Source organism: Gorilla gorilla, chromosome 1, assembly GCF_029281585.2.
Source record: "Gorilla gorilla gorilla isolate KB3781 chromosome 1, NHGRI_mGorGor1-v2.1_pri, whole genome shotgun sequence".
In the NCBI taxonomy this organism is placed as follows: domain Eukaryota; kingdom Metazoa; phylum Chordata; class Mammalia; order Primates; family Hominidae; genus Gorilla; species Gorilla gorilla.
The window spans coordinates 117,396,618-117,423,412 of record NC_073224.2 but is presented as its reverse complement, the minus strand read 5'-3'; the positions used below and the strand labels follow the sequence as shown (position 1 = coordinate 117,423,412).

At 40.7% G+C, this 26,795-nt stretch overlaps 1 protein-coding gene and 1 pseudogene across 1 annotated transcript; one reads left to right on the top strand and one right to left on the bottom strand.

The window, feature by feature from the left end:
* Nucleotides 1-1,302: 1,302 nt before the first annotated feature.
* On the top strand, nucleotides 1,303-26,675 carry LOC129525646 (myomegalin-like). The gene is made up of 6 exons (XM_055356981.2): nucleotides 1,303-1,452; nucleotides 2,324-2,481; nucleotides 14,662-14,856; nucleotides 15,884-15,965; nucleotides 23,083-23,177; nucleotides 26,487-26,675. Exons 1-6 carry the CDS (start codon nucleotides 1,392-1,394, stop codon nucleotides 26,658-26,660), a joined length of 765 nt encoding a protein of 254 aa, XP_055212956.2. The 5' UTR covers nucleotides 1,303-1,391; the 3' UTR covers nucleotides 26,661-26,675.
* On the bottom strand, nucleotides 18,660-20,507 carry LOC129525618 (insulin-like growth factor 2 mRNA-binding protein 2; annotated as a pseudogene).
* Nucleotides 26,676-26,795: the final 120 nt, after the last annotated feature.

The window sequence follows — 26,795 nt, the reverse complement described above, 5'->3', positions numbered from 1 at the left end:
ATTTCATTCTTTTTTATGGGTGTGTAGCATTCCATATTGTGTATGTACCACATTTTCTTTCTTTAATCCACCGTTGATGGGCACCTAGATTGATTGCATGCCTTTGCTGTTGTCAGTAGCCTGGTGATGAACATACTAGTGCTCGTGTCTTTTTGTTATCATGATCTATACTCCTTTGGGTATATACCCAGTAATGAGATTACTGGTTGAATAGCAGCTCTGTTGTAAGTTCTATGAGAAAACTCCAAACTGCTTTCCACAGTGACTGAACTAATTTACATTCGCTGCAAAGGTGTATAAGCCTTTTCTCCACAGCCTCATCGGCATCTGTTGGTTTTTGACTTTTTAATAATGGCCATTCTGACTGGTGTGAGATGGTATCTCACTGGAGTTTCTATCTGCATTTCTCTGATGATTAGTGATGATGAGCATTTTTTCCTATATTTGCTGGCTGCTTGTGTGTCTTCTTTTGTGAAGTGCCTGTTGATGTCTCTTTGCCCACTTTTTAGTGAGATTATTCGGGGTTTGTCTTCTTGTTGCTTTTTCAAAGTTTCTTGTAGATTCTGGACATTAGACGTCTGTCAGATGCACAGATTGTGAATATTTTCTCGATTCTGTATGTGGTCTGTTTACTCTGTTGATGGTTTCTTTTGCTGTGCAGAACCTCTTTAGTTGATTTAGGTTCCAGTTGTCAATTTTTTATTTTGTTACAGCTGCTTTTGAGGGTTTGGCCATAAATTCTTTGCCAAGGGTGATGTTAAGAATGGTATTTCCTAGGTTTTCTTCTAGGATATTTCTACTTCGAGGTTTCTGTATGTAGTGTTTCATTGCAGATGACAACCATCCGGAGACTAATCATTACAAGCCAAGAAAGGGAATTTATTGTTTGCCAGAAAAAACATCCAACACAAAAAAATTAGCAAAGAAGATTCCTGAGTGTCCCTTTCTGTAAAGCATCCAGCATTGTTCTCTGCAGAGTTCAGCAAACGTTTTTCCGTAAAGGGCTAGAGAGATATTAAATATTGTAGGTTTCTAAGCCAAGAGGCAGAAACCATGGTATTATGTAAGTGCACATGTAACCAAGGAGAAAACAAATTTCTATACCATTTTCGTCGATGAGATCCTAAGTTAACAATAGTAACTGAGTAGAACCTCTCAGGTGTTAAATGTCCTTTGCATTGAGAGCCTAGATCTGCTCACCTAGGCTCCCTGGTACAGCCCTCCCTTCCCTCCCCACAGGCCATTTCCTCCCTGCTTCCCTCAGATGAAGAGTTCCATACAAAAGACCTACTCCCCTGAGAAGCAGTGAAGTGGTCCTGGGGCCCACCAAGGCCACACAAATCAAGGAGTGGGTGACCTCACCCAGCTGATTTTGAGATCACCTTTGTAAAATGACATCTTGCTGGGAGATGGTCATCAGACATAAGGCCATGGATGTGGCTGTTGGAGGAGGTGAGAGGAGAGATGCCCAGGGGGAGAAGTGGCCAAGCACCGACACCTCTGCATCCAACCTCACAAAAGACTCAAGGGTATGCAGAAATGGAGATGGGGGAATGGAAACCTCTTTCAAGCAAGGCTTTGAGGCCTGGTACTGATCTCTCTTCTTCCTCCTGCAACCTACCGCACCTGCAGTTTTCTCACCTCAGTTGATGGAAACTCCATCCTTACATACGCTCAATCCAGAAATCTTAGAATTTTCATTGACTGCTGATCTGTCTCTCACCCCATATAGCTGATTAGCCAAGAACTCAAGTTATCTTGAACTGTCAGGTGTGGACCTTAATCCACACCACCCTTTTCTCCCTAGTTTAGGAAACTTGGCAAGTCATTTCTCCTGGTAAAGACAATAGGATTTCCTTGAAATTGCATGATTTCAGCCCTTCCTAGATTCATGACTCACTTAAGAGCACTGTTTTGTTTGCTACCATTTTCCCCTATTTTTATTTCATACCTGTTTGATCTGCACTCTTTCCTATATGGCAGGCAAACCAGTTCAGGTGTGCTTTCCTAATCATAGAATTAGCAATAATAGCACCCTTGGTAACAACTTACTTCTGGCCGCACCACCAGGCAAATGTCACAGGATTTAATAGGTAGAGGATCTTAGGATCATCTATATATCTTGATGTTATAGACTGAAGTGTTTCCCTGTGAATTCATATGTTGAAAGCTTAACTCCCAAGTTGACTGTATTTTGAGATAGGGTTTTTAATGCGGTAATTAATGTTAATGAGGTCATACAAGTGGGCCCCTAATCTGGTGGGAATGGTGTCTATATAGGAGGAGGAAGAGCATCAAAGAATCTCTCTCTTTCTCCACGCAGGCACAGAGGAAAGACTATGGGAGGACACAGCAAGAAAGTGGCTTTCTGCAAGCCAGGAAGAGAGGCCTCCCCAGAAACCAACCCTGCTAGCATATCCAACCTCACAAAAGACTCAAGGAGAACTTCTGGCCTCCAGAACTTTGAGAAAATGTCTACTGGTAAGCCACCCAAACTTTGTTATCTTTCTATGGCAGCCTGAGCTGACTAATACCCTTGGTAGGTGGGCGGCACTCACCTAATTGGGCTATATGATGTGAAGTTAAAGTACCTTTAGCAGTAGGCACCATCTAATTTCGTTGTATAGATATTGTGTCTTTTGCATTGATATTGCCTCTCTTAGTTGTATGTATATTGATGCATGAGGCTAGGATTACAAGAATAGCCAAAATAGGAAGAAAGAAGAGAAAGGTGGTGAGGATATGAAGTTCCATAATTGCATCCTCTACCCACATCCTGTTCTTAGAATCTTTTCCACTGGAGGCTGCACCTGTGTACCCTCAGATTCAATCTGAGCACACAATTATTTATACAAGCAAGGCAACTTTTCCAATTTTGCCTATCACCTGCTTGGAGAAACAAGTACTTCAATCACCAATTTGAATATTCATTGAGATAACTGTTCGGAGGTTGATAAAAAATGTGGCATCTCTCTGTATTGTTGCTTTCTCCTGGGCCAACAATGCCGTCTGTACTCTGCTGGTCTGCATTTGACCACAAACTGGAGTCGCAGCAAATCTTAGCCTCTTGGGAAGCCTGTTTTTTTTTTTAATTTTATTATTATTATACTTTAAGTTTTAGGGTACATGTGCACAATGTGCAGCTTTGTTACATATGTATACATGTGCCATGTTGGTGTGCCGCACCCATTAACTCGTCATTTAGCATTAGGTATATCTCCTAATGCTATCCCTCCCCCGTCCCTCCACCCTACAACAGTCCCCAGAGTGTGATGTTCCCCTTCCTGTGTCCATGTGTTCTCATTGTTCAATTCCCACCTATGAGTGAGAACATGCGGTGTTTGGTTTTTTCTCCTTGTGATAGTTTGCTGAGAATGATGGTTTCCAGTTTCATCCATGTCCCTACAAAGGACATGAACTCTTCACTTTTTATGGCTGCATAGTATTCCATGGTGTATATATGCCACATTTTCTTATTCCAGTCTATCGTTGTTGTACATTTGGGTTGGTTCCAAGTCTTTGCTATTGTGAATAGTGCCACAATAAACATCTGTGTGCATGTGTCTTCATAGCAGCATGATTTATAATCCTTTGGGTATATACCCAGTAATGGCATGGCTGGGTCAAATGGTATTTCTAGTTCTAGATCCCTGAGGAATCACCACACTGACTTCCACAATGGTTGAACTAGTTTACAGTCCCACCAACAGTGTAAAAGTGATCCTATTTCTCCACTTCCTCTCCAGCACCTGTTGTTTCCTGACTTTTTAATGACTGCCATCCTAACTGGTGTGAGATGGTATCTCATTGTGGTTTTGATTTGCATTTCTCTGATAGCCAGTGATGATGAGCATTTTTTCATGTGTTTTTTGGCTGCATAAATGTCTTCTTTTGAGAAGTGTCTGTTCATATCCTTCACCCACTTTTTGATGGGGTTGTTTGTTTTTTTCTTGTAAATTTGTTTGAGTTCATTGTAGATTCTGGATATTAGCCCTTTGTCAGATGAGTAGGTTGTAAAGATTTTCTCCCATTCTGTAGGTTGCCTGTTCACTCTGATGGTAGTTTCTTTTGCTGTGCAGAAGCTCTTTAGTTTAATTAGATCCCATTTGTCAATTTTGGCTTCTGTTGCCATTGCTTTTGGTATTTTAGACATGAAGTCCTTGCCCATGCCTGTGTCCTGAATGGTATTGCCTAGGTTTTCTTCTGGGATTTTTATGGTTTTAGGTCTAACATGTAAGTCTTTAATCCATCTTGAATTAATTTTTGTATAAGGTGTAAGGAAGGGACCCAGTTTCAGCTTTCTATATATGGCTAGCCAGTTTTCCCAGCACCATTTATTAAATAGGGAATCCTTTCCCCATTGCTTATTTTGGTCAGGTTTGTCAAAGATCAGATGGTTGTAGATATGCGGCATTATTTCTGAGGGCTCTGTTCTGTTCCATTGATCTATATCTCTTTTGGTTCCAGTACCATGCTGTTTTGGTTACTGTAGCCTTGTAGTATAATTTGAAGTCAGGTAGCGTGATGCCTCCAGCTTTGTTCTTTTGGCTTAGGATTGACTTGGCAATGTGGGCTCTTTTTTGGTTCCATATGAACTTTAAAGTATTTTTTTCCAATTCGGTGAAGAAAGTCATTGGTAGCTTGATGGGGATGGCATTGCATCTATAAATTACCTTGGGCAGTATGGCCATTTTCATGATATTGATTCTTCCTACCCATGAGCATGGAATGTTCTTCCATTTGTTTGTATCCTCTTTTATTTCATCAAGCAGTGGTTTGTAGTTCTCCTTGAAGAGGTCCTTCACATCCCTTGTAAGTTGGATTCCTAGGCATTTTATTCTCTTTGAAGCAGTTGTGAATGGGAGTTCACTCATGATTTGGCTCTCTGTTTGTCTGTTATTGGTGTATAAGAATGCTCGTGATTTTTGTACATTGATTTTGTATCCTAAGACTTTGCTGAAGTTGCTTATCAGCTTAAGGAGATTTTGGGCTGAGACAATGGGGTTTTCTAGATATACAATCATGTCACCTGCAAACAGGGACAATTTGACTTCCTCTTTTCCTAATTGAATACCCTTTATTTCCTTCTCCTGCCTAATTGCCCTGGCCTGAACTTCCAACACTATGTTGAATAGGGGTGGTGAGAGAGGGCATCGCTGTCTTGTGCCAGTTTTCAAAGGGAATGCTTCCAGTTTTTGCCCATTCAGTATGATATTGGCTGTGGGTTTGTCACAGATCGCTCTTATTATTTTGAGATACATCCCATCAATACCTAATTTATTGAGAGTTTTTAGCATGAAGCGTTGTTGAATTTTGTCAAAGGCCTTTTCTGCATCTGTTGAGATAATCATGTGGTTTTTGTCTTTGGTTCTGTTTATATGCTGGATTACATTAATTGATTTTCATATGTTGAACCAGCCTTGCATCCCAGGGATGAAGCCCACTTGTTCGTGGTGGATAAGCTTTTTGATGTGCTGCTGGATTCGGTCTGCCAGTATTTTATTGAGGATTTTTGCATCAATGTTCATCAGGGATATTGGTCTAAAATTCTCTTTTTTTGTTGTGTCTCTGCCAGGCTTTGGTATCAGGATGATGCTGGCCTGATAAAATGAGTTAGGGAGGATTCCCTCTTTTTCTGTTGATTGGAATAGTTTCAGAAGGAATGGTACCAGCTCCTCCTTGTACCTCTAGTAGAATTTGGCTGTGAATCCATCTGGTCCTGGCCTTTTTTTGGTTGGTAAGCTATTGATTATTGCCACAATTTCAGAGCCTGTTATCGGTCTATTCAGAGATTCAACTTCTTCCTGGTTTAGTCTTGGGAGGGTGCATGTGTTTAGGAATTTATCCGTTTCTTCTAGATTTTCTAGTTTATTTACATAGAGGTGTTCATAGTATTCTCTGATGGTAGTTTGTATTTCTGTGGGATGGGTGGTGATATCCCCTTTATCATTTTTTATTGCGTCTATTTGATTCCTCTCTCTTTATTGGTCTTGCTAGCAGTCTATCGATTTTGTTGATCTTTTCAAAAAAACAGCTCCTGGATTCATTAATTTTTTGAAGGGTTTTTTGTGTCTCTATTTCCTTCAGTTCTGCTCTGATTTTAGTTATTTCTTGCCTTCTGCTAGCTTTTGAATGTGTTTGCTCTTGCTTTTCTAGTTCTTTTATTTGTGATGTTAGGGTGTCAATTTTGGATCTTTCCTGCTTTCTTTTGTGGGCATTTAGTGCTATAAATTTCCCTCTACACACTGCTTTGAAGGTGTCCCAGAGATTCTGGTATGTTGTGTCTTTGTTCTCGTTGGTTTCAAAGAACATCTTTATTTCTGCCTTCATTTCATTATGTACCCAGTAGTCATTCAGGAGCAGGTTGTTCAGTTTCCATGTAGTTGAGCGGTTTTGAATGAGTTTCTTAATCCTGAGTTCTAGTTTGATTGCACTGTGGTCTGAGAAACAGTTTGTTATAATTTCTGTTCTTTTACATTTGCTGAGGAGTGCTTTACTTCCAACTATGTGGTCAATTTTGGAATAGGTGTGGTGTGGTGCTGAAAAAAATGTATATTCTGTTGATGTGTGGTGGAGAGTTCTGTAGATGTCTATTAGGTCCACTTGGTGCAGAGCTGAGTTCAATTCCTGCGTATCCTTGTTAACTTTCTGTCTCATTGATCTGTCTAATGTTGACAGTGGGGTGTTAAAGTCTCCCATTATTATTGTGTGGGAGTCTAAGTCTCTTTGTAGGTCACTAAGGACTTGCTTTATGAATGTGGGTGCTCCTGTATTGGGTGCATATTTATTTAGGATAGTTAGCTCTTCTTGTTGAATTGATCCCTTTACCATTATGTTACCATTATGTAATGGCCTTCTTTGTCTCTTTTGATCTTTGTTGGTTTAAAGTCTGCTTTATCAGAGACTAGGATTGCAACCCCTGCCTTTTTTTGTTTTCCATTTGCTTGGTAGATCTTCCTCCATCCCTTTATTTTGAGCCTATGTGTGTCTCTGCATGTGAGATGGGTTTCCTGAATACAGCACACTGATGGGTCTTGACTCTTTATCCAATTTTCCAGTCTGTGTCTTTTAATTGGAGCATTTAGCCCATTTACAGTTAATATTGTTATGTGTGAATTTGGTCTTGTCATTATGATGTTAGCTGGTTATTTTGCTCGTTAGTTGATGCAGTTTGTTCCTAGCCTTGATGGTCTTTACATTTTGGCATGTTTTTGCAGTGGCTGATACCGGTTGTTCCTTTCCATGTTTAGTGCTTCCTTCAGGAGCTCTTTTAGGGCAGGCCTGGTGGTGACAAAATCTCTCAGCATTTGGTTGTCTGTAAAGTATTTTATTTGTCCTTCACTTATGAAGCTTAGTTTGGCTGGATATGAAATTCTGGGTTGAAAATTCTTTTCTTGAAGAATGTTGAATATTGGCCCCCACTCTCTCTGGCTTGTAGGGTTTCTGCCGAGAGATCCGCTGTTAGTCTGATGGGCTTCCCTTTGTGGGTAACCTGACCTTTCTCTCTGGCTGCCCTTAACATTTTTTCCTTCATTTCAACTTTGGTGAATCTGACAATTATGTGTCTTGGAGTTGCTCTTCTCGAGGAGTATCTTTGTGGCGTTCTCTGTATTTCCTGAATCTGAATGTTGGCCTGCCCTGCTAGATTGGGGAAGTTCTCCTGGATAATATCCTGCAGAGTGTTTTCCAAATTGGTTCCATTCTGCCCGTCACTTTGAGGTACACCCATCAGACATAGATTTGGTCTTTTCACATAGTCCCATATTTCTTGGAGGCTTTGTTCATTTCTTTTTATTCTTTTTTCTCTAAACTTCCCTTCTCGCTTGATTTCATTCATTTCATCTTCCATCACTGATACCCTTTCTTCCAGTTGATCGCATCAGCTCCTGTGGCTTCTGCATTCTTCACGTAGTTCTCGAGCCTTGGCTTTCAGCTCCATCAGCTCCTTTAAGCACTTCTCTGCATTGGTTATTCCAGTTATCCATTCTTCTAATTTTTTTTCAGTTTTTAACTTCTTTGCCGTTGGTTTGAATTTCCTCCTGTAGCTCAGAGTAGTTTGATCATTTGGAGCCTTCTTCTCTCAACTTGTCAAAGTCATTCTCCATCCAGCTTTGTTCCGTTGCTGATGAGGAGCTGCATTCCTTTGGAGGAGGAGAGGCACTCTGCTTTTTAGAGTTTCCAGTTTTTCTGTTCTGTTTTTTCCCCATCTTTGTGGTTTTATCTACTTTTGGTCTTTGAAGATGGTGACATACAGAAGGGTTTTTGGTGTGGATGTCCTTTCTGTTAGTTAGTTTTCCTTCTAACAGACAGGACCCTCAGCTGCAGGTCTGTTGGAGTTTGCTAGAGGTCCACTGCAGACCTGTTTGCCTGGGTATAGGCAGCCGTGGCTGTAGAACAGCGGTGGCTATAGAACAGCGGATCTTGGTGAACCGCAAATGCTGCTGCCTGATCGTTCCTCTGGAAGTTTTGTCTCAGAGGAGTACCCGGCCATGTGAGGTGTCAGTCTGCCCCTACTGGGGGGTGCCTCCCAGTTAGGCTGCTCGGGGGTCAGGGACCCACTTGAGGAGGCAGTCTGCCCATTCTCAGATCTCCAGCTGTGTGCTGGGAGAACCACTGCTCTCTTCAAAGCTGTCAGACAGGGACATTTAAGTCTGCAGAGGTTACTGCTGTCTGTTTGTCTGTGCCCTGCCCCCAGAGGTGGTTCCTACAGAGGCAGGCAGGCCTCCTTGAGCTGTGGTGGGCTCCATCCAGTTCAAGCTTCTTGGTTGCTTTGTTTACCTAATCAAGCCTGGACAGTGGCAGGCACCCCTCCCCTAGCCTTGCTGCCGCATTGCAGTTTGATGTCAGAGTGCTGTGCTAGCAATCAGTGAGACTCTGTGGGCCTAGGACTGACTGAGCCAGGTGCGGGATATAATCTTCTGGTGTGCCGTTTTTTAAGCACATTGGAAAAGCTCAGTATTAGGGTGGGAGTGACCCGATTTTCCAGGTGCCGTCTGTCACCCCTTTCTTTGACTAGGAAAGGGAACTCCCTGACCTCTTGCACTTCCCGAGTGAGGCAATGCCTCGCCCTGCTTTGGCTCGTGCACAGTGCGCTGCACCCACTGTCCTACACCCACTGTCTGGCACTCCCTAGTGAGATGAACCCGGTACCTCAGATGGAAATGCAGAAATCACCCATCTTCTGCGTCACTCACGCTGGGAGCTGTAGACCAGAGCTGTTCCTATTCGGCCATCTTGGCTCCACCCTCCGGGAAGCCTATTTTAAGATAGTCCCCATCTCAAACTTGTTTTAAGACTAGTATGCTGATTGAGAAGAAGTAGCCTCATTGTAAAAATTTAACTAGAGCTGGCGTGAACTCAGGAGGTGGAGCTTGCAGTGAGCCTAGATCACGCCACTGTACTCCAGCCTGGGTGACAGAGTGAGACTCCGTCTCAAAAAAAAAAAAAAAAAAAAATTTAACTAGAGCTGCGGGCGACAGTTGTGAGTTTCAGTACAGGTCTGGGCCCAGGTTTCCCTTGAGCACCAAATGAATATGCTGCTTTGCAGAGATCTTCAAGGTGCTCATTATTTCTATCTCGTAGCCTCAAAAGAAGTGATCAGCTAACAGAATTTGTGTACTATCCTGAGGAGAAATTAGTGTAGAAATAGAGAAGATAAAGAATTTATAAAATAGATTCTACAGTTGTTTAAGATGTAGAAGGCTGCAAGAGACAGTTGTTCCACTCTAATGACAAGAGAAAGCTGTATGGTCTGCAAAATCTTATGTGTTTTGATCCCACCAGAGAGCTGAATTTGCAAGGCCACTAGATCAACTGAAGTCCAAAGCATGAGAACCCCCACTAAAGAAGGACAAACAGATGAAGCAGTTTCCTTCCAGATAATGGAAGAAAAAGATGGCAGCCATAAATGTTGGTTGGAGAAAATCACTGAAGTTTTCATCATTTCTTAAAGGCCAAATGTGAACTATTGTGACAGCTTAGAATCTATGCGAGTCCCAGATACATAGCATGTTTTTGCCCATTTGCCAAATCTTTTCCTCCCACATTTCCTGAGTGCTGACAAGAAACGTGGCAGGGAAAGAGAATTTCTTGAGCTTGCCACAGTGGTGTAGGCATATAGGTCATGATCGGCCACCACAAGAGTACAGGCACAAAACCTTGTTGCTTCTCTCACATGAAACAAAAGGCATTTGCCACTGATGTTGGAGGAAGGAACCCTTCTTACCTTTGGTCCCAGGTATAGGTCACCTGCTGAGTAGAGTTAGACACAAAAGCTACCTATACTAGACAAGGAGAGTAGAGTTGCTCTTTCCCAAGACTTCCCATCATTGAAAGGTAGAGTTCCACCACCCCAAGGGGATGTCACAGGAACACTAGGACTCAGGCACCCATGGCCTGAGGTTTGGTACACATTCAATGCAATCAGTAACTTCAGTTGGTTTTGACCAATCATTTGAATTGGTTGCAGATCCTTTCCTTTAATGAAGAAAAGCTCGATATGGGTACAAAGTTTCCATGTTCGGGACAGATTGGCCTTGTCCTTTAGGAAATTATATGAATCGGGATTTCTCTCAACCTAGTTGTTTTTACCATTATTAAAATTAAGCGACATTCACTTGGATTAAGTGGTGATGAAAAAAATGATGTGAGACTTTCTAGTGATTTTTGAACCCAAGCCTTGTATCACTGTTAGGCCTTCATGTGTGTACTTGAAAACAAAACATGTACAAATATTGCACTGGTCTGAAGATTTTAGTGGTGAAAGTGACCTAATCAGTAATCAGTAGAAACCAATCTTGGAAATATGTGGTTATGCTCTTTTAAAATAGCTGAAAAGAGGGCCCGGTGTGGTGGCTCATGCCTGTAATCCCAGCATTTTGGGCGGCCAAGGCGGGCAGATCACCTGAGGCCAGGAGTTTAAGACCAGCCTGGCCAACACCGCCAAACGCCATCTCTACTAAAAATACAAAAATTAGCTGGGGGTGGCGGTGCGCGCCTGTAATCCCAGCTACTCGGGAGGCTGAAGCATGAGAATCACTTGAACCTGGTAGGTGGGGGTAGAGGTTGCAGTGAGCCAAGATCCTGCTACTGCACTCCAGCCTGGACAACAGAGGGAGACTTTGTCTCAAAATAAATAAATAAATAACATAGCTGAAAAAATTATTGTGTGTTTACTCTCACTTTGTCCTTGTTTTGTTGTATGGTGTTTAAAGAAAAGGAGATTATTTATCCCCATACTAAATTTCCAAAACTGTTCTTTGCATTTACTGTTTTGTTAAATGATGGAGAGAAATGTTAATTGTCTTACTTTGATAAATTTGGCATAGGCCCTGTCATATGTTTTATGCTTTTGGTCATGGTTCTGTGATTAGAATGCTGGCAATTAGGTACATGCAGGGAGTATCCTAACCAATTTAATACAGTGGTTTGAAGTGCTGCAGGCAGTAACTACTGGACACCAAATCACAGTGTTTTCATTTGTGACATGTTAGAGAGAAATAGGACTTCCTGCAGTACCAACGTCCTATTAACTAATCCCTGTGCTTTTAGCTTACGGGGCTTTGACTCCTGGGTCTGAAAAAAGGCACCTACTCCTGCTAAATCTTGAACATTGATGCCAATCAGTCCCTTGTGTTCAGACCCTGGAGATCACAACCAAAATGAACTGCTTTCATGAGACACAAAAGCAGAAATTGAAACCATTCAATCCGTCTAGGCCCAACAATCCCACCTGCACCTCTCTTCTGCCTCATGCCCCCCTCTTCATCTAGACAGAAGAGATGGGCACATGAGATTTATAAGGTCGGAGTTTGAGGAATAAGTTTAGTTCAGAGATTTTCTCTTCTTTAATATTCCCTTTCTTTCCTTTCTTTTCTTTCCTTTTCTTCTTTCTTTCTTTTCTTTCTTTTTTTTTCTTTTTTTGTGTTTTTGGTAGAGACAGGGTTTCACTACATAGCAAAGATGTAAAAGCCAGCCAGGCTCACAATAGCATCAAGAAATATACACTACATAGAAAAGATGTGAAAGCCAGCCAGGCTCGGCTTCAAATCCCAACACTTTGGAAGGCTGTGGCAGGAGAGTTGCTTGAGCTCAGATGCTTGAAACTAGCCTAGACAACATAGTGAGAACTCATGTCTACTGAAAATCAGAAAAATTATCCAGGTGTGGTGGTGTGAGTCTGTAGTCCCAGGAACTCAGTGGATGAGGCCCTAGGATGTCATAGGCCTGAGAATTCCATGCTGCAGTGAGCTGTGATCGTGCCACTGTACTCCAGCCTGGGTGAAAGAGTGAGATCCTGTCTAGAAACAAAATAAAAAAAAATGTGAAAGCCTGTATATTGAAGACTACCAAGTATTGCTGAGAGCAGTTAAAGACCTTTGGGATAGAGAGTGTTCCTTCTTGCATTTCAAGATTGCTTTTGTTTTGGGGGGACACTTGCTATTTTTTAGGAATATGAAGTTCTTAGCCATTCCTGTAAAAAAGACCACATTTTGATAGGATTGTATTGAATCTGTGAATTGCTTTGAGTTGTATTTTTATCTTAACCATGTTACAGCTTCCAACCCATGAACACAAGATGTCTTTCCATTTATTTAGGTCTTTCTTAATCTCCATGAGCAATGTTCTGTAGTTGTCTGTGTACAAGTACTGCACCTTCTTGAACAAATTTATTCCCAGGCATATTATTCTTACCGGTGCTATTATAAATGAAATCATTGTGTCAATTTTCTTCTCAGATTGTTCATTGCTAACACAACTGATTATTTTCTGAAAGTTTGCTGAATTAGCTTACTAACTCTAGTGGTGTGTGTGTGTGTGTGTGTGTGTGTGTGTGTGTGTCTGGTGTCTGTGTGCATATATGTGTGTTTGCATTTGTATTATTTGGGATTTTCTATATATAGGATCACGCCATCTGCAAATGGAGATAATTTTGTTTTCTTTTCAAAAATATTTTTTCTCATGTTTATTTTTGAAAGCTAATCTGGCTAGGTGTAGAATTGTAGGTAACAGTTTTTCTTTTTTTAAGTACTTTAACACTATTGCAGACTTCTTGTTTGTAAAGTTTCCTATGAGAAATCTTATGCCATCCTTATATTTAGTCCTCCGTATGTAACATGTTCTTTCCCCTTTTATTCCTTTTAGGATTTCCTCCTTATCACTGGTTTTGATGGATTTGATTAAGATGTTCCTTGGTGAAGTTTTCTTCATGTTTCTTGTTTTTAGGATAATCATATTTCTGTAATATTTGAAGTTTATGGTTTCCATGAAGCTCCTTAATCTTACATCCAGTATGTTTTAAATATTTTTGTCTCTCTTCTCCACCACACACCCTTCAGGGATTCCATTTAGGCCTATACTAGGGTGTTTAAAGTTTTTATGCTGATAGTCCTTTTAAGTTTTCCAGTCATTTGTTACTGTGTGTTTCGTTTATGTTAGTTTCAACTTCTATTCCTTCTAGCTCAATAATCTTCTCTTCTGCAATGTTTAATCCAGTGCCTTCTTCCATTTCAGACTGTAAATCATAGTTTTTATCTACAGAATCTGATATTTAAAAAATCTTCAACCTCTCCATTTAATTAAAATACAATTATAACTGCTCTAATGTCCTTTTCTGCTATTTCCAACATGTGTGTCAATTTCAAGTAGATTACTAGATTCTTCATTATGTGTCATGTTTTCCTGCTTCTTTGGCTGCTTGATATTCTTTTATTTTATTTTATTTTTGGGATGGAGTTTCACTCTTGTTGCCCAGGCTGGAGTGCAATGGTGTGATCTCAGCTCACTGCAACATCCGCCTCCCAGGTACAAGCGATTCTCCAGGTACAAGTGATTCTGTGCCTGGGCAAGTAATTGACTTTCACTGGGATTTTTTTTTTTTCTTCCACATCTAGAAACTTAAGTTGGCAATTAACTTTCTCAAAGAAGTTATGTGAGAATTAATGAGACCTAAAAATTGCATCTTTAATATGATAGCTAACCTTTATTAGTTATAGTGTTCATGCTGGGTCAGGTACTGTTTTAAAATCTTAATGGATATTAACTCATTGAATCCTCACAAGTCAATGAGGCACATTCTGTTATCCCTGTTTTATAGAGGAGGAAACAGATGTCTGAAGCTAAGTAACTTGTCCAAGCTAACATAGCTAATAAGTAGCAGATCCAGTATCAACCTAGGCAGTATGGCTCCATTCCACCACCATGTGCCGTCAGTTAGTACAGAAATAGAAACCATCGCTATGATAGCAGATATAGTGTTTAGTATTCCTTTCAGCTTATCGTGTTATGCTTCCCCCTGTTAAGTTACACTGGGGAGAAAACAAATAAATGAACTGAGTGTCCATTTATCCTCATCTAACATTAATTGTTACATGCCCTGAACAAATAGGAAAAAGACTTATTTCAGAAAACAATATGTATGTAAGTGGCCACCAGAGATAGTTTTCTGTATTGTTTGTATTCATTCCTGGGACATGTATTTAGAGATTTCTGTGTTCCAGGCCTGTGCTAGATCTGGTAAAACAAAAATGAGTAAAACGTGATACTTATTCTCAAGAATCTCACACCTCCTTCTTCTATGATAGATTCTTATAAATAAGCCCTTTGATATTTAGTAGAGGCAGTTCTTTCCTCCAGAAACTTACAGTGTCCCTTCTGCATTAGGATCTTAGTGCAACATTGCTCTGCAAACTTGAACCAGGGCAGAGTGAGATAGCAGAGGAGCTGTGCCAGTGTCTACAGCGAAAGGAAAGGATGCTGCAGGACCTTCTAAGTGATCGAAACAAACAAGTGGTGGAACATGAAATGGAGATTCAAGGCCTGCTTCGGTCTGTGAGCACCAGGGAGCAGGAAAGCCAAGTAAGGATTAACACACAGATCAGAAAAGTATCATGTAGTGCATTTATAGTCTGCAAATAGGAAGCATTTGCAGATATAGATGTGTGTATATTTATATATTTTAGAGTCAACTCTGTTAGTTTCTTTCCTTCTATTTATTACCTAGACCACAGTTTTATTTATTTATTTACTTATTTAGAGGTGGGGGGGTTTCGCTGTGTTGCGCAGGCTGGTCTCAAACTCCTGGGCTCAAGCAATCATCCTGCCTTGGCTTCCCAAAGTGCTGGGATTATAGGTGTGAGCCGCTGCACCTGGCCTTAGACCACAGTTTTACATCAGTCATCAAAGTATGAAACATTTCTTGAAAACCTTGCATTTGGAAGGGTGCCTAAACAATACATGTATCCATTAACTTCATTACATACATTTTCTTTTCCTTAATAATATGATCATTTTGAGAGAAAGGAGTAGGGGTTGTGAGTGTTTTGATTTTGAATCTAAATTATTAATACTTGAGTGATATTTTGCATTTCCAGTCAAGGTATGGGAAAATTTACACTCAACATGTTTACTTTTAGTTTTTGTAAAATCTGAGTTGTCTTAAGAAGAAAAAAAGATTGCATTTTTCAGAGGTCATGGTGAGAATAAACAATCTCATAATAATATGGGGTATATTAATTTCACAATATTTAAGAAGTAAAATTTTTTTTTTTTTGAGAAGAGAGAAGATGGTGCAAGCCTTAATGGAAAGAAATTCAGAATTACAGGCCCTGCACCAATATTTAGGAGGGAGAGACTCCCTGATGTCCCAAGCACCCATCTCTAATCAACAAGCTGAAGTTACCTCCATTGGCTTCCCCTCTTGGAGAACAGACTGATCAAATAAGAACTATAGACTTAGATAATTCATACTGATTCCATTTCCTTTTTACATTCGAGGTGTAAGTTTGATAATTTTAATACCAAATTCTGAGAATATTCTCAGTACTATCATTGTGGACATAGTTCCTGCATCTTTCTAAGTCCCCCAACTTTTCCAATTTTTTAGGGTTCAATGCAGATACCTTCCAGAGATGATAGCACTTCATCGACTGCCAAAGAGGATGCCGGCATACCCAGATCCACATTAGGTAAGTATCAAATTTCATTTCATTAAGGGACTTTGTTTTACTCTTGTTTTTCCTTCTAGTAATCTCCGTATCTATAGGTTTGCCCAAGACTCTTTTCTCTTCCTACCTTAATGGAACAATTAAGTTTGGAATTCCGCTGAAAGGCTGAAGAACTGTCCTCACCTTATGTTGAGTTGAGGTCATTGCTCTGGGTTCACAGTTTGGCCCAGAGAAACTCTATCCTTATTCTCCTTTTCAGATAGCTTTGCAGGGATTCAGAAATGCAGGAGGTAGTTGTTCCAATCCTGCACAGCAGGGCCATGAGCTGACACCTTTTTCCGGGTATCTTTCAAGTCTGGGGCCACTCACTGTAACTTGACATCACCTACATTAAACCGTTAGGAAGGGTAGGCAATGTACATTGAGTTATTTGCCAAGCCTAGCCCCATTCAGGGAACGGTTTAGAAAAGTCTTACAAGTAGTCATTCTCTAGTAGGAAAGCTTTACACTAATCAAAGAGTAAAAGAATGTTGAATTTGTTTTATTTATTCTTTATTTGCCTTTTTAAAAAAGTATACTTTTCCCTAAAGTTTTTTATTTTGGAAATTTCAAACCTACAGGAAAGTGGCAAAAATAGTATAGTGAATACTCCTAGACATTTTTATTCAGACTTACCAGTTATTAACATTCTGCCACATTTGCCTTTTTTCTTTCTATTACACACACATATGTAGTTGTAATGTGTTTTCTGAACCATTGGAGAATTTCTTACAGAAATCATGACATTTTATTCCTGAATACTTGAGTAAGTATTGCCTAAGAAGAAGGGCATTCTCCTACATAGCTACAATATAATTATCACACTCAGAAAACTTAATCTTGATGTAGGCTTAATATCTAATATACAGTCCACATTCAGAGTTCCTGTTGTCCCCATAATGTTCTGTATAGCTGCTTTGGTTTCCCCCAACCCAGGGGTTATGCACTGTGCTTAGTTGTCATGTCTCTTAGTCTCTAATCTAGAACAATTGTCTAGCTTTTTTTTTCTTTAGTGAGATTGGCATTTTTTTTTCTCTCTTGTTAGCTGGATATATTTGTTTTCTTTTCTTTTCTTTTTTTGTCACAGAACACTGTTTGCAGTAGAGGAAACTGGCATTGCAGTCTGGTGGTATAATGGCTTATTCACATAAAACATTACATGTTCATCCTTTAGCACAAAAAGTCCTAATGGCGCATACCCTATTAAAATTCAGGACATCTCCAGTATTATCTCTGTCTGTTTTTCTTTGTCATCTTTTTTTTTTTAAATAAACATTTTCAAGGTTTGTCCAAAAGAAGGCCGTATAGGTTCTTGGCTAGCAGAAGACAATTCAGAACAGCTGTTGCACACTCGGACTGTCACCTTCTCCAGGCTGGCAGTTGATATCTTACATTTTTTCCAACTCATTTTTATTAAAAAATTTTTTTAAATGTTCCAACTATCAGTTTTACAAAATCTCTAAGAGAAACACAAGAGCAAGGTGCTGAGGTAAAAAACACCTGAGGTAGCTTTTTCTGTGTGTTTTTCTCATTAAAAATATCTGTAAATTTAATGCCCTGGACCAGCAACCTTGGTAAATTTCCACTTTCCTCCACATTTTTTCTTAAAGAAAGAAATCATTTTGCTGAATATTGATGGCTTATACATCAAAATGCAAAAAGACAAAATACATTCTTTCATTGTGGAATTTTTTCTTTGTTTGGTTGATTGGTTGGTTTGATGGGTTCCTGTTTTCCTCTTCCAAAACGCTAGGAGATGTACCATTGACTCTTGTTCTTTTGAGTAACCAAGTGTAAGTTGAGGCTGGTTTGTGTGTTTCACTTTTGTTCCTTTTGTGTGATGTGATACTCAGAGCACTGCTTTGCCTGGGAGGGGGTGGGCTGCGTAGATACGGGATTGAGGTGGAGGCATGAGGGAATTCAAAAGAATGGAGATGGAGAAGAAGAGGAGGGGAGGGAGGGGAGAGATAAACAGAGAGAGACGGAGAATTATATAGCAGTATGCAAAAATCCAGTTTAAAACCTGTGAAGCAAAGAGAAATGGGTGTATGAACTAGACAGGCATGAGGAGTGACAGAGTTTCCTCTTGAAGGAGATGGTATCCCTTCTGTTGACATACACAGGTGATCCAGAATTGCTGTGAGTGTCCTTCCCAGGAGATTTCCCTCTGGGTGAATTTTGTGTGGGTGGCCTCAAAGCTCCTCTCTATACCATGAGACCTCCCAAAGAAAGACTTTGAAGTCTATAAAAGCCTGCTTTCTCTTTAAAAAGAAAAAAAAATTAATGGTTGATTAAAAATTGAAGTCAGTTGAGTTATTTGATATATTATTTCTAAAATATGTTACTGCTGCAGGCACCCTGTGTAACCCACAGGCCACATATCTTAACATCTTCTCCTTCTAATATGTACACACATGTACAGAGATGATTTACCACAAAAAAAGGGTGTGCATTTTGCTTGGCTTTGAACACATTCACCTATATTAGTTCAACTAAAAGGGATAGCGTTGTGGGAGTTAAGGAGAGATCCGCATGGATGGTGAAGTGGATGGCTGAAGCCTGCAGAAGACCTGGGGGGCGGGAGGCGGGTCAGGTGGTTCTGGCAAAGCTGGCTGACCTTCCCCACCCCTCCTTGGCCCCTGGAATTCTCAGGGCCTCTTCAGAGTCCGTGGCAGCCTCTGCAAACTTCTCATTCCTCAGATGGTCTTTGGTTTGCTCCTAATCTGGCTGGCTGTGTTTGGTCTCATTCTGTCAGGTGTTGGAAGGGCTCCATTCATCCGTTGTTTTGCTGGTGCCTGTGGGAGCCTCACTTGCTGTGCTGTGAGGCAACTCCCTGAGGGTATTTCTGCTCTTGCTGCTTCACCTGTTGTACAGTTTCCCTGATCTTGTGCTGTGCAGTCGGGCTAGCAAAGAAGTGTCCAATAATTCTGACGATCATTTCCTCATTTTCATCTGGCGTTTGGTCACGAGGCACGATGACTTCTGCACTGGTTAAGTTCTGCAGTTCATTCACGGTCTTGCCACCTTTGCCAATCACCCTGCCAGTTGTGGAAGAGGGCACTCTGATATGGGCTTCCAGCTTCACTTCTTCTTTGGGGTTAAAGAAGTTTTCTTCTTTCAGTTTCCCAAAGATCTGTCCCTGGGCCTTGAACTGGGCTTCCGGTGGCCGGGTGATGATGACCATCCTTTCGTTGACGTCTGGGCCTTCCTCAGGGGCGATCTTGATGGAGGCTGCGGCGAATCCCGCCAGCTGTTTGATGTGTGCCCCCTTCTTCCCGATAATGGTGCCCACAGCCTGGGTTGGGATGAAGAGATTCACAATCTCCTGCTCTGGATGAGTGATGATGCGGGAACAGGCCAAACCGGTGATTGGGGTACAGGCTGGAGAAGTATCCGGAGTGCGTATTAACAGCCAACATATCATTTTCAAAGGTCTTACGCAGCTTCTTCATAATCTCTATCTCAGCACTGGCACAGGCCTCAACTGTGCCCTTCACAGTGATGGTTCTTTCCTGGTTGTATATGCTCAAATCCTGCAAAGATGAGATTGCTAGCTTGGTCCCTGTTTCATGTTCAATTTTCTTCAAATTTCTGCCTTCTTTTCCAGTCAGTCTTTCAACCAAGCCATTGTGGGCCAAGATTTTCAGAGGAATCTCTTCGGCTAGTTTGGTCTCATATGCCTCTTTCTGCATGATTTCAAGAATCATGCGGCATGCTTCAGAAATTCCACCTGGGGTGGCATGGATGGTGACAGGCTTCTCTGCAGCCCCAGAGTTCTCTTTTCTATGGATGTCTACCCGGGACTGGGTCTGCTTAGTGATATTCTTTATGGTCAAGCCCTCCTTTCTGATGATGGCACCAACAAACTGGGTGGGGACCAGGATCCGCAGCAGGAAATCAATCTGTCTGGCCTGAGAAACGCCCCCAGGGGCGTGGCCTTGCTCCCTGGGAAGAGTGGTCCCCACGCTGGGCTCGCTGAGGGGGTGAAGGGGAGCTCAGCTCTTCATCCGGGATGTAGGAAATCTTAAAGGGCTAGTTCTCAAACTGATGCCCGCTTAGCTTCTGCATGGCTATTTTCTTCTCTTGTTGCATACGTGACGTTGACAACAGCAGTTACTGTGTCTGTGTTGACTTGTTCCACATTCTCCACTGCTCCATATTGAGCCAAAAGTCCATCCAACACCTCCCACTGGAGGTGAGGAGGGATGTTTCGAATCTGAATTTTCCTGCTCCTTAGCTTTTTAGAGACTGAGTAATCAACTTCCATGATTTTCCCATACAATTCCACTTGACCGGGGAGAGTCTCGATGGCGCGGATGGCCCAGTTCTGGTCGGGATAGTCCACGAAGGCATAGCCGGGCTTGAGCAGGACCTGTCCTGCGGGGGGCAGCTTCCTTTCCCCAAAGAGCTGCCAGAGGTCGTCGGCGGTGACGACAGGGCTAAGGTTCCCAATGTAAAGCTTGTTCATCATCCATTTCTTCCCCGAGAGCCCGCGGCTCCCCCGGCCTGGTACCCGGCTCTCCTCGCCTCCTCCTCTGCCCTCCTCTCCTCCGCTGCCCTCGTCTCTCCTCCTCCTCCTCCGCCAGCCCTTCCCACCCTCCGCCCTCCCGCTACCCACCCGCATTCTCAGCCTGACTTCCCCCACCGAGGTCGCCCGGCCCTGCCTGGGGGCAGAAACCGAGATTGGCATTTTTGAAGAATCCAGGCCAGATAATATTCCTCAATTTAGCTGTGATTGTTTCCTCATGGTTAGATTAGAGTTAAACATTTTTGGCAGGAATACCATATGGATGACATCTATCTTTCCTCCCTTTCTTTCTTCCTTCCTTCCTTCCTTCCTTCCTTCCTTCCTTCCTTCCGTCCATCCTGCCTGGCTGCCTGCCTGCCTCCCAGTTTCAAGCGATCGGGACCAGTCTCAGCCTCCCAAGTAGCTGGAGCTACAGGCATGCACTACCATGCCTGGCTAGTTTTTTTGTATTTTTTTCTTAGAGACAGGGTTTTGCCATGTTGGCCAGGCTGGTCTAGAACTCCTAGCCACAAGTGATCCACCTACCTCGGCCTCCTAAAGTGCTAGGATTACAAGCGTGAGCCACCGCCCATGGCCTGGATGACATCTTTTTTAGTGCATCACATCAGTGCGTGATAATCAGTTTGTATCATCCCTGGTGATATTAAATTTAATCATTTGGTTAAGGTTGTCGCTGCCAAATCTCTCCAAAAAAGGTTTATTTCCCCCTTAGTATATAAGTGATCTGCTGGCTGAATGTAAACTACGTTGGTAGTTTAAAAATAGTGATTTTCAGGGTTGGGCACGGTGGCTCATGCCTATATCCCAGTACTTTGGGAGGCTGAGGCAGGCAGATCACTTGAGCTCAGGAGTTTGAGACCAGCCTGGCCAACATGGTGAAACCCTGTCTTTACTAAAAAATACAAAAATTAGTCAAGCTTGGTGGTGCATGCCTATAATCCCAGCTACTCAGGAGACTGAGGCAGGAGAATCGCTTGAACCCGGAAAGCGGAGAGATTGCCCCACTGCACTACAGCCTGGAGGACAGAGCAAGACTCAGTCTCAAAAAAAAAAAAAATTACGATTTTGTTTGTAAAATTTCTTCTTTGTTTATTTGTGGGTGTTATTTATAAAGAAGAGCTGTCCTTTCCTTATCTCTATACCCCATTTGTTTTTATCAATGTGGAGTTTTAAAGATCATTATATTATTGATTTTGGTCATTGTTTCCTTTAATGCTCAAATTAACCCACATTTGGTCAGTGGGAGCCTCATCAAGCTGTTTCTCTGACCCTTTGCCATATGCCCATCAGTTTTGTTTTGTTTTTTTTTAGCATAGTTTCATAGTTTCTGGCACAATAAGATGTTCTGTGATTACCTTTTGCTTTACCTGCCTCAGTCCCAGAATCAGCCATTATCCTGAAGAGCTCCCTGGTTCCTTTTGGTGGGTAATGGCATTCAGAAACTATGATGTGGACACAAGATGTGTCCATTGCTACATGAATGCCTTTTGCTTCTAGGCCCTTTTAAGAGAACAGAGCTAGCAATGAATATTTTTAAGTATGTATGTGTGTATTTGTATACATAATGAAGATTTGAAGATTTGATACTGACTTCTGTAATTCCAATTTAACAATATAGGTTCTTTTTTCCCTCATTTCATATTTATATCTCCTTGAGAGCCCTAGTTACTTATAGCATCAGTATGTTTCAAAATGTTTACACATTTGCAGAATACTATAATATGCAAAAGTAGTTTCAGAATTGCTACATAAATACCACCATCAACAATAAATGTATTAAGTAATGTTTAAGATTTTTTTTGTAATTCTTTTTATCCTTAGGATATTTTGCACTGACAGTGTTCATTTAGAGTAGTGAGTTCAAAAATTATTTGGATTAATTTTTTTATTATCTTCTGGGTAGTTTTATTATCTATTTGCTATATAGCTTTATTTATTTATATTAGTATTCAGTTTTAGATGTTTTCTCTCCCATTCATTGTCAAGCTGACTTACACATTAAAAATTAAACATTTACACAGTTTAAAACTCCGGTATATAAAACAATATACTCAGATGTCACATATTTCCCTATCCCTTCCCTCCTGTTTCAATTCGTCTCCTTCAGGTAATCAGTTTCATTTCTGGGTTATTCTTCCTGTATATCTTTTTGCAAAAATAAGCAAATGAATCATTTGTGTATATGTGATGTATATCTGTACATTATTTCCCCTCTTTCCTAATATAAAACCTACTACCTTAGATGTATTCTTAAGCATATAGCTTGTTTTACTTAACATATTCTTCAAATCTCAAAATCACTCCATAAAAGTTCGTAAAGATCATCCTTATTCATTTTTTACATCAGTATATAGTGCCATCTGTGAATATACTATAGTTTATTCAATCTTTATCACATCTAGGATGATTGCAGTATTTTGCTATGATAAATAATGCTACAAAGAACAATCTGTGTGTATGTTTTCTTTTTTCTTATTATTGGAATGTGTCCTCTGTAAATTACTCAAAGGAGGCAGCAGATACCACATTATGTTAATAGCAATTAAAACTAGTGCTATATTTTCATTTTAGGAGAGTTGGACACAGTTAAAGGGCTGGTGGAAAAAGAACTGAGTACTGCCAAAGAGGAACTTGAACTCATGGCTAAAAAAGAAAGAGAAAGTCAGGTGAGTTTTCTAGTCAAGTTTTAATTTCTAAATCCCTATTATTTTTTCTTTCAAAATAGTTTATATTTAAAAGCATATAATTCTCCAAGTATAATATCTGAGACCAAATGCCAGGTATGACTTTTTTCTTTTTGGAGATAAGTTATTTTATATATACATTATCTCAAAAAGATGCTCCTGTTTTTAGATTGGGACCATTAAAACTTATTAAGTGCCGGAAAAACGTAACCCTCTCTCCCCATTGCTAACTGGAATAAAATAATTGTAAAGGCTGGGTGCAGTGGCTCATGCCTGTAATCCCAGCACTTTGGGAGGCCGAGGTGGGCGGTTCACTTGAGGTCAGGGGTTCAAGACCAGCCTGGCCAATATGACGAAACCCCGTCTCTACTAAAAATACAAAAATTAGCCGGGTGTAGTGGCGGGTACCTGTAATCCCAGCTACTTGGGAGCCTCAGGCAGGAGAATCGCTTGAACCTGGGAGGCGGAGGTTGCAGTGAGCTGAGATCGTGCCATCACACTCCAGCCTGGGCAACAAGAGCAAAACTCCGCCTCCAAGATAATAATAATAATTGTAAAGCACTAGTGAAAAAAGGAAGTGTTGTGTGATTGCTGCTTAGAGTTATGACATTAGACCCATGAAATTAGTTTTAGAAACATTAAACAAGAGAAATTTGAGTATAATCAATGTTTATCGAGTATTCATGTGCAATGTACTGTGCTAGTGTTAATTTAAATTAACACTAATGCTCACAACTCTACACAAAGTAAGTGGTGTCGGCCCAATTATTATAGACGAAGAAGCTGAAACACTGATTTCTCTTTTAAAATGGGAGTGGAGAATAGTCATGTAACCAATAAATGCCAGAGCTGTGATTCAAACTCAAGCCTTTTGTGACTTCACATACTTCCTAAGAAGATTCATTTCCTAGAGCACATTTTTCCCACCTTATGCTTTAACTCTCTCTAGCATATTCTCTTCAATTTTTTTAGAAGAGACCTTTAAACCTTAGAGATTCCCTTCCCCCTGCCTTTCCTCCACAGCTAGTTGCATATTCAACTATGATGCTGAAGAAATACTAGGACCACAGCGCAGAGTTAGACTGAAACTAAAAGCTTGTTTGTTACTATGTTGGCATCTCTTTTAGAAGATCAGTAAGTGTCATGGCTTCTTAAATTCAGTTTAGCTAGCTAGTCCAAATAGCTCTTAGTTTTTTTCTACCTTTTGCCATAGCTAGATATATAATATAAAACCTGTGTTTGTATTTGTGACGGAATTATCATATTTTATCTTTTGATTTCATTACCATATTTCTGCTTACAGACTCATGTTTTATGACTCAGTTTTCAGGATATGAGAATGTGTGGCATTTAAGAAATACCAGTTTTAAAAATCCCCTAGTCTTCTTTCCTTTTTGTGGTTCTACCTTAGCCGTTATCTGAGTATTCATATCAGATATTTTAGTTTCCACATCCTCTTCCTGTTTTTCTCACATTTATCAAATCCAGAGTAATGTTACTTTTTGATTCTGTCCTGTTTTTAGGATCATGAAATTGTAATGCCTATGAATAGATATTTTGAGTGAGTGATATTTAGCTATTGCTAAATTCCTTTAAAGGGTTTATTTAAAATAACTGGTCCTTACCATAAAGATTGTATGGATATGTGGTATCTACAGGAAAGACATTATAACCTAGTGGCTCTGAGTCAGCTTCCCTGAGTTCACGTTCTGGGTTTACCACTTACTAGCCAGCCCTGTGATTTTTGAACAAGTTCCTTAATTTCTCTGAGACTCAATCACCTTGTCTGTAAATTGAAGAGTAGAAGAAGTCACCTTGTATATAAATCAAAGAGTAGTTATCTCATAGGATTGTTGTGAGGATTCACTCATTCATTCACTAGCTATATGGGGACCTTCTCTAAGCTTGGGCTAGTGCTGGGGATGAGGTAGTGAATGAAATCAGTAAGGTCTCTGGCTCTATGTAGTTAATTTCTCCTGGGGAGATGCAGACAATAAATAAATAAACATTATAATTATAGAGTATAGTAAGTGATATGAGGGAAATGGTAGAAAGCAACATGGATGGAGACCATCTTAAATAGGGTGGCCAAAGAAGGCTTCTCTGAGCAGATGGCACTTAAGCTGGGACCTAAGGATGAAAAGGAGGTAGCCATGGGAAAGATATTTCAGGCAAAGGGAGTAGTAGTTGTAAAGGCCGAGTCAAGAGAAAGTCTGGTGTTCCTGGAACAGAAAAAGTCTAATGTGCCTACAGAGTCATGAGTGAGCAGTAAAATGGCAGATATTAAAGTAGGAAAAGTAGGCAGGAGCCAGATCACTAGGTTTGTTAAAAGGATTAAATATACACAAAGCATTTATTAGAGCACCCGGGGCATAGTAAGCGTTAGCAGCTATGGTTATTATGAAGTTTTTTGTTTTTTTTTTTTTTTTTGAGACGGAGTCTCGCTCTGTTGCCAGGCTGGAGTGCAGTGGTGTGATCTTGGCTCACTGCAACCTCCGCCTCCCGGGTTCAAGCGATTCTTCTGCCTCAGCCTCCTGAGTAGCTGGGATTACAGACACACACCAACACACCTGGCTAATTTTTGTATTTTTAGTAGAGATGGGTTTCACCATGTTGGTCAGGCTTGTCTCGAACTCCTGACCTCGTGATCCGCCCACCTCAGTCTCCCAAAGTGCTGGGATTACAGGCGTGAGCCACCGCACCCTGCCTATTATCATGATTTTTAATGAACTTTGTCGTAAGCAAGTACTTGTCATTTTCTGGTGAGAACACTGAAAGTTTAGGGCATGTAGTGCCAGCTTTTGGCAATATTTCTTCATAGGTGGTAGCGTGTTCTTCCATCAGGAGGCATGTAATGTTTGGTGATCTCTCATGATGTTAGCAGCTGTTGCTGTTTGATGCCTTATCCATTAATTCATTAAGAGTTGCAAAATGGAGATATCCTAATGCTATCATTTTTTTCATGTTAGGTGAAATACATAAAAACTTCATCTCTTCTTGCTTCTGCTAATGGTGACCATTCTTTTTCAGTATCATAATAAGCTTGTTAAACGAATTTGATGTGTTTTATAGTGCCAGCTAAAGTGGAAGACATCATTAAGAATGACTATGACATCTTCCCATAAAACATCCTTTGTTACCATACTGCATGGATTATTGATTTGATGCTGTAGAGCCCTATTCATGTTCTCGTTTTCTTTTCCATTACTGGCTGATAGTGATAGATATGCAAAAGCATTTGCCTCAGTGTTAAAATGTAAACATGGCAGACATTGTTTCCTCTTTTCACAGATGGAACTTTCTGCTCTACAGTCCATGATGGCTGTGCAGGAAGAAGAGCTGCAGGTGCAGGCTGCTGATATGGAGTCTCTGACCAGGAACATACAGATCAAAGAAGATCTCATAAAGGTCTTTCAAAACTTTTTAAAGACCATTGGAAATGTTCACAGCTCAGAATACCTGTAGGGCATCTTCAGACAATGTTTGCACACATCGAATCCCTTGGCTAGTGATTATCCATATCCCACTTGAAAGTAGAGGCAGAACATTTCAAGAACATTTGTTCCTGTGCTCCTCTGCTGAGTAATCCTTTTATTACTA